The following is a 12,116-nucleotide window of genomic DNA, read 5'->3' on the forward strand; positions in this document are numbered from 1 at the left end:
GGTCACCTGTGGGTATGTAGACCCGGGTGAGCATGGACTGGACAGAGCAGGGAAGGAACAGGTGTGTGGACAGACCCACAGCTGTCCAGGGAGAGGCCTGGGCAGCTCACTCACAACCTTGCCTGCACAATGGAAGGAACTTATGACGTGGCACAGAAATCTTTCCATGAAGAGCAGCTGAGTGCCCAACCTTCCAGAAAGCAGACACTGCGAACTCAGACGGTGCATTCACTAGACGTGACCCCATTTTTCACCCACTGTGCCGGCTGCATTTTCTTTTCTTTTCTTTTCTCTTCTTTCTCTTTCTCTTTCTTTTCCTTTTTATATACGAAGGGAGAAAACTCACCTATGCAGTCCTCGCGTGACGGCGACAGCTCGTGTCCCAGTGGGCAGTCACACTGAAAGCTTCCCTCAGTGTTCACACAGGTGCCACCCCTACAAAGGAGAGGGTTACGTTCACATTCGTCAATGTCTGAAAGGTAAAAACGTGAGATTCATTAAAGCACCCTGAGGAAAACACGTTCACACATATAGTACGGGAGAAGGGCCCCTAGAAGTCAGGTGTGTGCCGTAAACGTAAAGACACACCCAATCAGAAATGGGAAAAGCTTTATCTTTTGCTTCAATGTAAAAATTAAGTAACTTTTACTGTCACTGCAGTAAACCACTGAAAAATTTTCATGTACAAGATGATAGCTCACAAGAGGTGATCAATATAACTCTTCCCTTATATCACCATAGACCTGGGTTCATACACTGTTGTCAGTTATTTTAGTGTTTATGGCTTGAACCCAACTACAAAAAATTTTCTTAAAACTCCCGAATGTTTACAATTGGAATGTCCAACCTCTGGCCCTTGGCTACATGCAGCCCAAGACAGTTATAAGTCCAGCCCAGCTCACTGTAGGGACAATCCCCTGTTGCAAAGTGAAAAGGCTGGACCCCCTACAGTGGCAGCATCTTAAGTGCCATAAGTCACTCACGTGAAATAGTGACCCAAACATTTTTCAGTATCACAACTCTAAGACACAGCTCTCATGGAACTGGCAAGGCAGAATACAAACTTAGGGCCAGCACAAGGCTAATTGTTTTAAATAAATGCATCCTGGGTAGTCTGTGTGCTGCTTCCAGCCTGGGGAAGGGATTCTGTAGCCCTTCGTTCTCGGCACACGCCCTGTCGAGGGTGCTGCCATAGCCTTGAAGCCAGCAGAGGCACAGCAGACGAGTATATACAGTTGTCAGGTTCCAGGCCAGCCAGGAGGGTCTGGCCATGCTTACCCATGCAATTCTTCATCATCATGAAGCCGCTCTCGTAGCCCTCAAAGCACTCGCAGTCAAAGCTGCCTGGCGTGTTGACACAGATGCCACTGCCACAGAGGTCAGGGGAGATCCTGCACTCATCAATGTCTGCCCACGAGTTCAAAAGAAAAGAAAAAAAGAAAAACACAGAATGAGGTAAGAGAGTGCTGGAGGGACGGGGCCTTCTAGGAGAGGGTGCTGCACATTTGAAACTTTGGGAAATCAGGGCTGAGAGTAGCAAGAAATGTTCTGAAGAGATAGGGACGAGGGGGACCAGGCCTTCATCAGGCACATTCCTTTCTCCAACTGTCAAAACTGTCATGGTCAACCGGCAGGTGGGGCCTGTGTGTCTTTGAGTTCTGAAATGTGGCCTTCTCTTTGTGGCTTAGATGTAGTAACAGAGAAGAAACCACACGACTCCTACGTGGCCCAAGTGAGGAGACAGTGAGTTCACATGGGAGGAAGCCACAGGTGTGCTTGGGGACTACTGTTCATTCTGCTACCTCAGCCAAGGGTGGGAGCGTGTGGACAGGGAACCCTGATGCTACTCAGGGTTGGCTGGCAGGACAGAGAGAGGCACCCTCCACGGCAGACACAGCGCACTCCTCCAGACAGAGTATGCAGACACAGCAGGGCCTGGAGTGAAGCCACTATGGGATCTGTGTCACAGTCGGATGAGAAGGGCTTACCCAGCTTTCCAAAAATAAAGAAAACTTACGTGCTCATGTTTTGCTATGTGTCCTATATGACTGTTAGACTCATTAGCAGTATATGGGCACTCTCAGAAGGTTTGGAGAAATCTCTCGAACCTGTTATGTATTTTCAGTACAGCAATTTTGAATCCGCACAAAGCATATTTAAGAAAACACGAGATACATTTTTAAAAAAAAATAAGTCTCAATAAAAGAAATTCTCTGCCACTGTCTTGCTAAAATATGTATTGATTTATTAAGGTGGGCTCTCACTGGCCTGAAGCATCCTATGAGGACCTCACAGAGATCCACCTGCCTTTATCTGTCAAATGCTGAATGAGATTCCAGCGCACCAGGCTCATTGTCTTTTTGATGAACTATAATTGAAGTCTTCATTAGCAATGGACAATTTGCACTTTGGTAGGCCCAGTTGCAGTTTCCGATTTCAATTTTTATTTATTTCTCCAGTCACCAGCCACACCCAAAACTTGACACGAATGGCCCTGCGATTTCTGGTGACTGGTGTTCAGCCTCCTATGGGGAACAAGTGAACCCTGTGGTAAGCAGGGCCCAGCTTTGGGTCAATATAAACTCGTAGGAGCACCACATGGTACAAGTATGGACTCTGTGACAAGACGCCCAAGGACAGCCCAGTCTTTCATCTTTCATGGTTTTGGAAAAATCCAATCATTTTCTTCATCTTATTTTTCCTATCTACAGCAGGGCTCATCTCCAGAACGAAGGGAGTCAAGCATCAAACACGGCACATACACATTGCTATATAAGCATGATCCATTCCCTGCTAGGAGCTGGCATTTTGAAAGGCAAGGCTTTCATACTGAACCCGAAGGTTGTATAGAAATTCTAACTTTCAAGATGTGGAATCAATCGCTGGACAAGCGGAGACAAGCACGTAGATGAGTAGTGACTGGTTTTCCAGAAGTGGCTGGCTGCAGAGACTGACAATCAAGGCAGGCAGGATGGGGACTGATTACCCAGAATGCCTCCAGTTAACAAGAGTGGGAACCAATAGCATTGCAGGGGATTCATTCCTTCTCTGTTCTTAAACAAGGCAGCGCTAGTAATAGCTATCTCTCTCCAGCAGTAGAGGTGCCTGTTTGTGAGGTTAAGAAACTTGTCTAATTGCACATTACTAACAAGGAAAGGCCGAGGCTAGAAGAGCCTCAGTTGCTCTGTCCATACAGGTCCAGGATGGCCTGGGTCAAAAATGGTATTTCTCAAGGGTCAGCCTGAAAACTCCCATGGTTGCAAAAATGAAGGATTTGGCTGAGGAATGCAATAGACCAGAAGGCACTGGTAGGTCTGCCGTGTGGCAGAGACTGATACATAGACAAAGACCACTCTAGGAGGAAAGGCTCTCTTCTTCCTGCACTCTGTTCTGGGGTACAGAGCTGGGAGACTGCTCTTAGATGCCATCTATCTTTAGGCCATGGTCAAGATGCTTCAGCAACTGTCCAAACCGCAATATAGTTAGCCGGCTAAGAAAAGGGTAAAAAGTGGAAGGCAGAAGGCAGGATAGCAGGTGGGGGGCAGGTAAGGGCAACGGCTGCCCTTGGGCAAAAGTCAAAGGAGATCAAAGAGGGGACAAGAGCCCTCAGAGACTTGTCCTGTAGCACAAGTGGAGAGGAATGGAGAGATAGGGGGGTCAACTTCAAACAGGGAGAGCCCATAGCTCTCTGACACTGGGGGAGGGAAGAAGGTGGAAGAGGGGCTTCCATGAGGACAGGAAGCCTGGGGACAGTCATGAAGAAAGAAGAGCTATGAAGGTCCGTCAGTGGTTCAGAAGCACAGAAAAGTTTCAAAAGCGCTGGGAAGTGAATGCAGGAGTTTACTAAGCAGCTGGAAGGGCCCCATGGAGGGCGAATGTCCGCAATGTCGGCATTCGCAATGTCGGCATTCCGGAGAACAGCTACTGATGGTGACGGGATGGGATGAAGGCTGAGGGCAGAGCAGCAGGACTAAGCAGAACTGGCTGAGACAGACGGCTGTGAACGCCCAGGCAGAGTCCAGGCCGTGCAGGCACAGGAAGGAGGCGAGAGAGACATTTTAATGGGCGTGATGAAGAAGCGCCGGGTGAGAGGTCAGAAAAGGGGGACGTCTACACCTGAACATTCCACACACAGATGCAGGCAACTCTGCACAGAAATCCCTGGTGAGCCTGGTCAGGTGTTTGCAAGTAAATTGCACGGTGTCAAAGAGAAACATTTCTGAGTTCATCTCCTTTCAAGCCAACTCGGCTAAGAATGCTGTTTGCAGGTGAGGAAAACAAGGCGAGACGCGCCTCTCAGTAACTAAGACCATTCCTGGCATACTCTTCAAATACGATATAACAGGCACAGGCTCTTAGCGGCTATATACTTTAGTATTCATATGTTTTTGAAGATCATAATTTTACATCAAAATAGCATTCTGTGCTATTTTGTAGTTCTCTCTCAAAGTTATTTGGAGACCTGGCCTTGAAGTCAAGCAAAACAAAACAGTGAGAAAGGGGGCGGGTTGGGGTGGGGTGGAGGTGGGGTTCTGTTCTCACCAAGAAGATGGACTTTTGAAAGCAGATTACTCAAGCAAGAGAGCTAGGGTTCGTTCATGGAGGAAAAATAACCTTACCAGTACAGTTCCTCTCCTCCATGTCCAGGGCAAAGCCACTGTTGCAACGACACTTGAAGCTTCCGATTGTGTTTCTACACTTCCCATAGGTGCACATCCCAGGAAAGGCCTTGCACTCGTTGATATCTGCGAGCAGAGACGGGGCTCAGTGCTGAGATGGTTGACAGGGCTGAGTCCCTCCACCACCCTGACTGAAAAACTGATCACCCTAGGCAATAACCAGGCACCCATAGACAGGGACAGCTCCCGGGGGTCTGTAATGACTGCAGAGATGGCACAGGGAAAGGGTTCACCAAGGGCGAGATGCTCCACCATCACCTGAGTCTGAACTCCTGTATGTCTGGCTGTTGCTTACTCAGATAGGGACAGAGATCTCTCTGCTGCTGAGGAAGTAGGCAGAACTGCCTCTCCTCAATCTATGCCAGAAGAAAAGTACAGGGACGGAAAGAGAGAAAGAGAATGGTGACCATTCTGTCTCCCAGCTTTTTATCCATACAGCCTTTTACATGTAACTTATAGTTTTGGACCTTAGGTTGCCCACAAATGATATGTTGAAAACTCAACTAATTCTCAGAGAGTGTAGAGAGTGGCCTGTGGGTGTGGTGGGCCAGAGACCAGCTTGTACTTACCTTTGTAAAATGGACGCCCAGTGAGGATGTCCCCTCTGTTAGCAAAGCCGGGGCCCCGGGGACACAGGGTCTCATATTCCTTGGTGCCAGGTTTGGGACACTCTTCACACTCTGTGCCCCAAGCCGCCCCGACCGCACAGCAGCAGGCGTCCATGCGGAACTTCCCGGGGACGGGGTGGACGCACTCATCCTCATCCCACTTCAGGAAGCAGTGCTCCATGCGGACATCTGCATGGAGAGCGCACATGCAGTTTGAGCTTAGGTGGGAGCACTCGCTGAGCATCCTGCTTAGCCTCACAAACTATGGGCTACCTGTACTTAGCTAAAACCGTTACATCTCCCAAGATTCTTCCTTCCTCAGTGGCCATGCCAGGTGGAGTGTACTCAAGAAAGCAGTGGAGGATGGTGGGCCTGGGGGCAGACTTAAAATGAGAAGTCGGTTTGTCACCACCTTGAATGAACTCCATGGTAACAGTCATTTAGGGAGAGTGAAGGTGGGCTCTTTAGGAGATTACTTAACTCTCACAACGAACCCCGAAAGGCACTCATGACCACATGACTCTTCCATGTCCTGGCCAATGATCACTCTCTTACTTTTGTTTCCACAACAGAACAATAATTCCAATGATGGACTCTTGTCACTACCTTAAAATAATTTTGCAGTCTTATAAGGTCTAGTTAGTCCTGTTAGGGTCTAGTTAGTCCTGTTAAGACCTAGTCAGTCCTCTTAGGGTCTATTTAGTCCTGTTAGGGTCTAGTTAGTCCTGGTAGGGCCTAGTCGGCACTGTTAGGGCCTAGTTAGTCATGTTAGGGCCCAGTCAGTCCTGTTAGGGTCTAGTTAGTCCTGCTAGGGCCTAGTTAGTCTTGTTAGGGCCTAGTCAGTCCTGTTAGGGACTAGTTAGTCATGTTATGGCCTAGTCAGTCCTGTTAGGGCCTAGTTAGTCTTGTTAGGGCCTAGTCAGTCCTGTTAGGGACTAGTTAGTCATGTTATGGCCTAGTCAGTCCTGTTAGGGCCTAGTTAGTCTTGTTAGGGCCTAGTCAGTCCTGTTAGGGACTAGTCAGTCATAAACAGTAATAGTTTCTGCACTCCGTCTGCAACTTAGTAAAATCTATAGATTTTGCTTTACTAAAACATGATATTTTTACAATGACATTGTGTTTTGTTCTGTTGTTACACATTTTGGATCTGGATTTTTGTCCCGAGTCATGTAGACATGTCAAATTCTTCACCACAAAAGGGCCAAATCATTTCTTTAAATGGATGAACATTTTCCTCTTAACTTCGATCCATACCATACTGTATGTTAGTGCTTAGCCTGTGTTACTCAGAGACTCAGAGCAGCAATGAATGGCCACAAACAGGTTGAGCCAGTACGATCCACAGACAGTATGCTCATGTGTTGGCCAACAGAGATGGAGCAACTACAGTCACACACTGTTTAATGACAGCCATGGGTAACAGGCTCAGGAGAGAGTTTTCGTAGCTAAATAAAAATGATTTTGGTGGAAGTATTCTGAGGCATGACATCATCAGCGGGCTTGAGAACTGCTTCACAGAGGGAAGGTCATCCTGATAGCAAGGTCACCATAAAGAATAGACAGGTTGACTCTTCAGTTGTTCTCAATATGGGGCATCAAGTTCTCAATCAAAGGTGGCATCAATATCTACAGCTGTCTTTAACCTCAAGTGACACACATTTCCAAGAATCGAAACTAAGAAAGTTATTCTTAAGGAGAGAGCATGGTCAAGTTTCACTTCGAGTCTACATTAACAGGAAGCAAAAGCCACACACTTGGCCACATCTCAAAGTCTCATTGGCACAACTTCCAAGTACTGATCTCTGAGTTGGCTTCACCCAGCACTGGCACTAGGGGAGGAGGGATCTTCATGAGATGGGAAGGATTTAATAACTAAATCTTAGTTAAATATAGGTGTCCCAAGGATCACTGAAGTAGTCCGCTCAGTAGTCATTCTGTGATAAATTGGAACAAATGGGTTATGGGAACCAAGAATGTAAAAAGCCTTTATATCTGGGAAGAGTAATCTGGTGTCTTTATTATGAAGATCCATATCAATATTTACACTAAGAATTGAAATAGCCAGAGCACAGGGCAACAAAACCTAAGTAGACACTTGGGTTGGCTTGCAAAAAACGCTATAATGGAACCCTGGAACCCAACGGCATGTGCGCTTGGGAATTCACCACAATCACCACTGCTCCTTTTCCTGCTTCACTGTTACGTCAGCTCACCTCCTGCAGACACTCGAGATGACATCCCTATTTTATATGAAGCTCTAATACAGCAACTTATCACTAATCTGTCCTCAGCATCTTCACGCCGCCGCATGCCAAACGCCCCCACCCCAAACTCTCTTACATCCTCAGAAGGACTCAACATAGAACAAGTTAGAAAGAACAAAATCTTTCATCAAGTACAAGGCTCACGAAAGCAGTATTTGGGTTGTAAGTAAGGCCAAGGATTGCCGTGCGAGAATGAGGACCGGGGTTTAGATTCCCAGCAATCTATAAGCTAGGTATGGAGGTGTATAGCTGTGACCCCAGCTCTGGGGTGGTAGGGACAAAGGATGGCAGGGGTTTCATTGCCCACCCAGTCTACGATTCGACTTGTGATGGACTCATAAGTGTACCAATGTATACACAGGCACTCAGAATGTACACATCCAAAAGAAGGAAATCAACCAAGTAAAAATTATTTTTCATGTTGAATATGCGCTTTCTAAATGATTCCATATGAACCACTATGCTGCTTTCTATCCAGACTTAAATATGCTGTCAAAATTAACTTAAAATGAAGCCTCTGTTAGAGTGAATTAAGCTCTGTAGTACTGCAGAGTCAATTACTAAGCTAGTAGTGGAAAAATAGCATTGATACATTTAAATACTTGAAGACCGTCTAATAGGGCATCACCACGGTCCCTATTCCGTCTACTTCCTTAAGTTCCAAACAGAACAACTGACAGGAACATGTTTGGCAAACTAAAACATGTTCCATAGCTTATAGGGGTAAGTTGTCGTTAAAAGAAGCATTTTTTTTTGTCACATATAACAGGAAATAAAGGAGAGCTTCTTTCTCCATTATGAAACTCAAATAATTTCAGCTATGGCCCTGATGAACACTAACGCCAAACCACCATCCATAATTGTTGATAATGAGTCTGTGGGTTTTAGATCTGTAGGGGGAAAAAAAAGCATTAACAAAATCTTTAATGGCGACAAAGGAGAGAGCAGATTGATTGACATACCTTTGCCCCTCCCCCCTTTATCTGAACAGTCCAGTTGCAGTGGGCTGGAACATGGTAATGTTTTAAATTCTAGGCTTGAAATATGCCTCGTTTTCTTCTTCTATTAACTTCATGTGAACAACTCAATCTGTTATATTTAACACTGAGGGTTAAATAATAGTTCTTTTTTTTAGTCATGATTTACCTTGGAGTGATTTCCCCCTCAAAGAGTATCTCATTTAAAGCTGAATTTTCAAGTATAAAGTCTGGTTTTGGACTGGCTACCACCCAAAGGACAAGGAGCCGACGGTTAGCTCCTCGAACGTAGACAGGAATGTTCTCATCTTACCCAGACACACCCGGCCTGTGCCATCCAGAGTAAGGCCTTCAGGGCATTCACAGTGGAAAGAGCCTTTGTTGTTGACACAGCGTCCATTTGGACAGACGCCAGGAAACACCTCGCACTCATTAACGTCTGTGGGGGGGGGGGGGAAATGCAGTTAGCAGAAGGCAAAAGATGTTACGAATAGAAAAAGCAGGTGTAGCCTCATTTCCTGTGTAGTGTGTTCAATCTGCAACACGGTGTGGATTATTGCTTGAGTTAGAGCAAAAAAAAAAAATATTCCACGAGGCAGCACCAGCTTTCCTGGGCACCAGCTGTGCAGACGACCGCAGTCTTGCTGGTCCATAAAAGTGCGGCCCAGACATGTTCCCTTGCCAGCTGTTCCGTGCCTTGAAGGCTGGGGACTTCCTTATGAAATTTCCTCAACGGCATAAAGAAGAGAAATGGGAACCTCGAAGCTATTTCCTGAGCTCACTATGTTGATCACACTGAGGGACTTTAAACCGAAATCTCAGGGGCCTTGAGAATAGCGACTAGCAACATGCAAGCGGGTAGCAGTGCCCTTTGTTCATGAGTCACACCCACCTTCGCAGGTCACACCTTTGATCCTGGCGAACCCTCTCGGGCAAGCTGCATCTGTAAGAACAACAGGACAGAATTTTACTTCTTTGTAAAAAAAATACTCGGGTCTCAGGCTCAAGTAACTGTACGAGGGAATTAAATTTAAAGTGGGTCACAAAGACCCAGGTAGGACCAGTTGTCTTTGATTCAGAAAGCACTCCAGTTGCTATGGTATCAGTGTTGAAATGATTTCTCCCACAGTTCCCCTCTGCTCAAATTGACAACTGAATTAAAAGCGAACCAGTCAAGACCTCAGGGGAGAGGCTATCACATCCCACCGGGACACACTCAAATGAGGACAGAAGGTTTGAGCCAATTCCCTTTCCGAGTCTGAGATACTTAGATCCGCTCTCAGTTAAAGGAGAAACTCAAACGTACATTTCAAGAGGAGGATGAGTTTCACCGGGAACAGCTTTGGAGAGAAGACGACCTAGCAGCCTTCCCCGTTGTTTAGGATACAGTGTGAGAAGGCGTGACCACTGACTCTCAGAGGACGTCTCAGTGACCAAGTCGGAGGCCTGGTCAGGCTCCTACCTAGCTCGCAGCGCTCACAGGGGCTCCCCCAGGCAGTTCCAAGCGTGGCGCAGCATTCAGATTTCAGGGTGGCTCCGTTAATGTTCACTTCGCAGCGGTTGTCCTGGATGTTGAGCCAGCAGGTCCCTTTCAGGCTGTCTGGAAAGGAATAGGAGGGGTCGGGAAGCTCTTCTATTGGTAGAGAATGAACTCGGTGCACACCAAAGATACGTGTTCCGGCGTGAAAGGACACAAGAAGAGTATTAATCCTCACAGTCATTTTTACAGCATGTTCTCTGAGCAGACGGACATGTGCCAGCATTTAAACATGCCACAAGTCAAATACTGATCGGCACTGTCTCGTACGTCGTGGCCATTAATACGATGATGATATGGACTAATAGTCTATGGAGGAATAGTCACTGCTTCCTGAGGGTTGATTCTGGCACCAGGAATGCGGTAAATTGCCGTGATGACACCGTAACACACATGGAAAGGGATAGTGAAGAACAGACTTCTGTTTCCTTCTCACCTCATTCCCCACTGAGCGAGCCAGCCAAAATCTACATTCTAGCCTGAAGAGCCAGGATTTCCCTAGCTGAATCATTTATTGGATTAATAACTTGGAACAAAATCTAAAGAAAATAAAGATGACAGGCACCTGACGGTAAGACATGATGGTGATGTGACCAGCCTGTCACTTCTCGGTTATGCCAGGCATATTTTCTTTTAGGTGTTTTCGTTCTGCACACCTGTCGTTTTAGCTCTAGCCCCGAAAACTCATACTCATTTATACTCAATCACATAAACATAGAGAAATATAAACAAGACACAAAAAGAATCACCTAGCCATCGGACCACCTTAGAGAGCCACTCCTAATTTTTAAAATGTCCCAACATCTCATTTAACTTTTTATTTTTATATAGTGGAATCCTAGTGAGCGACCGCTTCTGACTCTGTGTGTGTTCAGGAGAAAGATTTTGATAGAACAACAGATTCTAATTGAACAAAGTAAGTGACAACTGGTTTTAAAGCAGTGCCTATACGACTACAATACTTAGTTTTCATTGGAGAATTGCAGCTTTCAGCTAAGTGTGCGTGATACTGTCAATATCCTTGATCAATGCGAATATATAGGTCCAGGTGTGCAGCTCAGAAATCTGCATTCTTGTCATTCTCCTCAGATGATTCTGATAATAAACCCTAATCACATATTGTTGCACACACCTTAGGAATGTCAAAGTATGAGAGTGTGGACAGATCGGTGAGGGTGTAGGAGGAGCTGGGTGAGTGTGGGAGGAGCTGAGTGAGAGTGTGGGAGGAGTTGAGTGAGGATGTGGGAGGAGCTGGGTGAGAGTGTGGGAGGAGCTGAGTTAGGATGTGGGAGGAGCTGGGTGAGTGTGGGAGGAGCTGGGTAAGAGTGTGGGAGGAGCTGAGTTAGGATGTGGGAGGAGCTGGGTGAGTGTGGGAGGAGCTGGGTGAGAGTGTGGGAGGAGCTGAGTTAGGATGTGGGCGGAGCTGGGCGAGGGAGCAGGCAGAACTAGGTAAGCATACAGAGAATAGACGTAATGGAATTTTGTGACTTTTGTAGGGAAATAAACCCAATTGGAAAGGTTAAGTAAAATAAGTGTGAAGATCAGACCCTGGTGTTAGACATCTGTCGAGATGTCCTGAGACATCCAAATAGCCAGGTGGAGACACAGGCCCGGGATTAATAAAAAAGGTGAGGATGGATCCATGGGACTGAGAAACAGCAGGGAGCAACTAGGGGTGAGAGCACACAGGGATGTAAAACGATCAAGGACAGATTGGTCATATACTGTGGTCTGAAGGTCAGGAGGATAAGAAGAACAGAGCAAAAGAAATTAGAAAAAAAAAGGAAACAGTTGCAGTTGGGATGTTCCCAATGCAGATCCTGAAAAAGTGAGTGGCGGTCTTCTTGATAGCCTACCATGAGGAATGGACAGTGGGATCTGATATTGGGGAAGCCGCTGTCCCTTTATGTCCACAGGAATCAGGGACATGGGGAAAGGGTGTAGACCCAAGACAAAGACATGGGACATGGGTGCTATCTGGCTAGAGCAGCGCAGCTCAGGAAAGGTGAACTTAACTCCTGGAAAGCCAAACAACACTTACCAGGATACAA

General features: G+C 46.5%; 1 protein-coding gene and 1 long non-coding RNA gene across 3 annotated transcripts in view; one reads left to right on the forward strand and one right to left on the reverse strand.

Moving 5' to 3' along the window:
- Fbn2 (fibrillin 2) overlaps window positions 1-12,116 on the reverse strand; it is a 205,796-nt gene that overhangs the window by 67,396 nt on the left and 126,284 nt on the right. For both annotated transcript variants that reach the window (XM_039097130.2, NM_031826.2), the window contains 7 exons: window positions 9,991-10,128; window positions 9,421-9,471; window positions 8,842-8,967; window positions 5,249-5,476; window positions 4,620-4,745; window positions 1,279-1,407; window positions 347-472 (listed from right to left, as the gene is read on the reverse strand). In XM_039097130.2, coding sequence (XP_038953058.1) covers window positions 347-472; window positions 1,279-1,407; window positions 4,620-4,745; window positions 5,249-5,476; window positions 8,842-8,967; window positions 9,421-9,471; window positions 9,991-10,128 — 924 coding nt within the window. The remainder of the gene's footprint in view (window positions 1-346; window positions 473-1,278; window positions 1,408-4,619; window positions 4,746-5,248; window positions 5,477-8,841; window positions 8,968-9,420; window positions 9,472-9,990; window positions 10,129-12,116) is intronic.
- LOC134483035 (uncharacterized) lies at window positions 454-3,574 on the forward strand. The gene is made up of 2 exons (XR_010059850.1): window positions 454-1,770; window positions 2,253-3,574. It is a non-coding gene; the product is annotated as an uncharacterized LOC134483035 (long non-coding RNA).

The sequence above is a fragment of the Rattus norvegicus genome, chromosome 18, assembly GCF_036323735.1.
Source record: "Rattus norvegicus strain BN/NHsdMcwi chromosome 18, GRCr8, whole genome shotgun sequence".
NCBI classification, from domain to species: domain Eukaryota; kingdom Metazoa; phylum Chordata; class Mammalia; order Rodentia; family Muridae; genus Rattus; species Rattus norvegicus.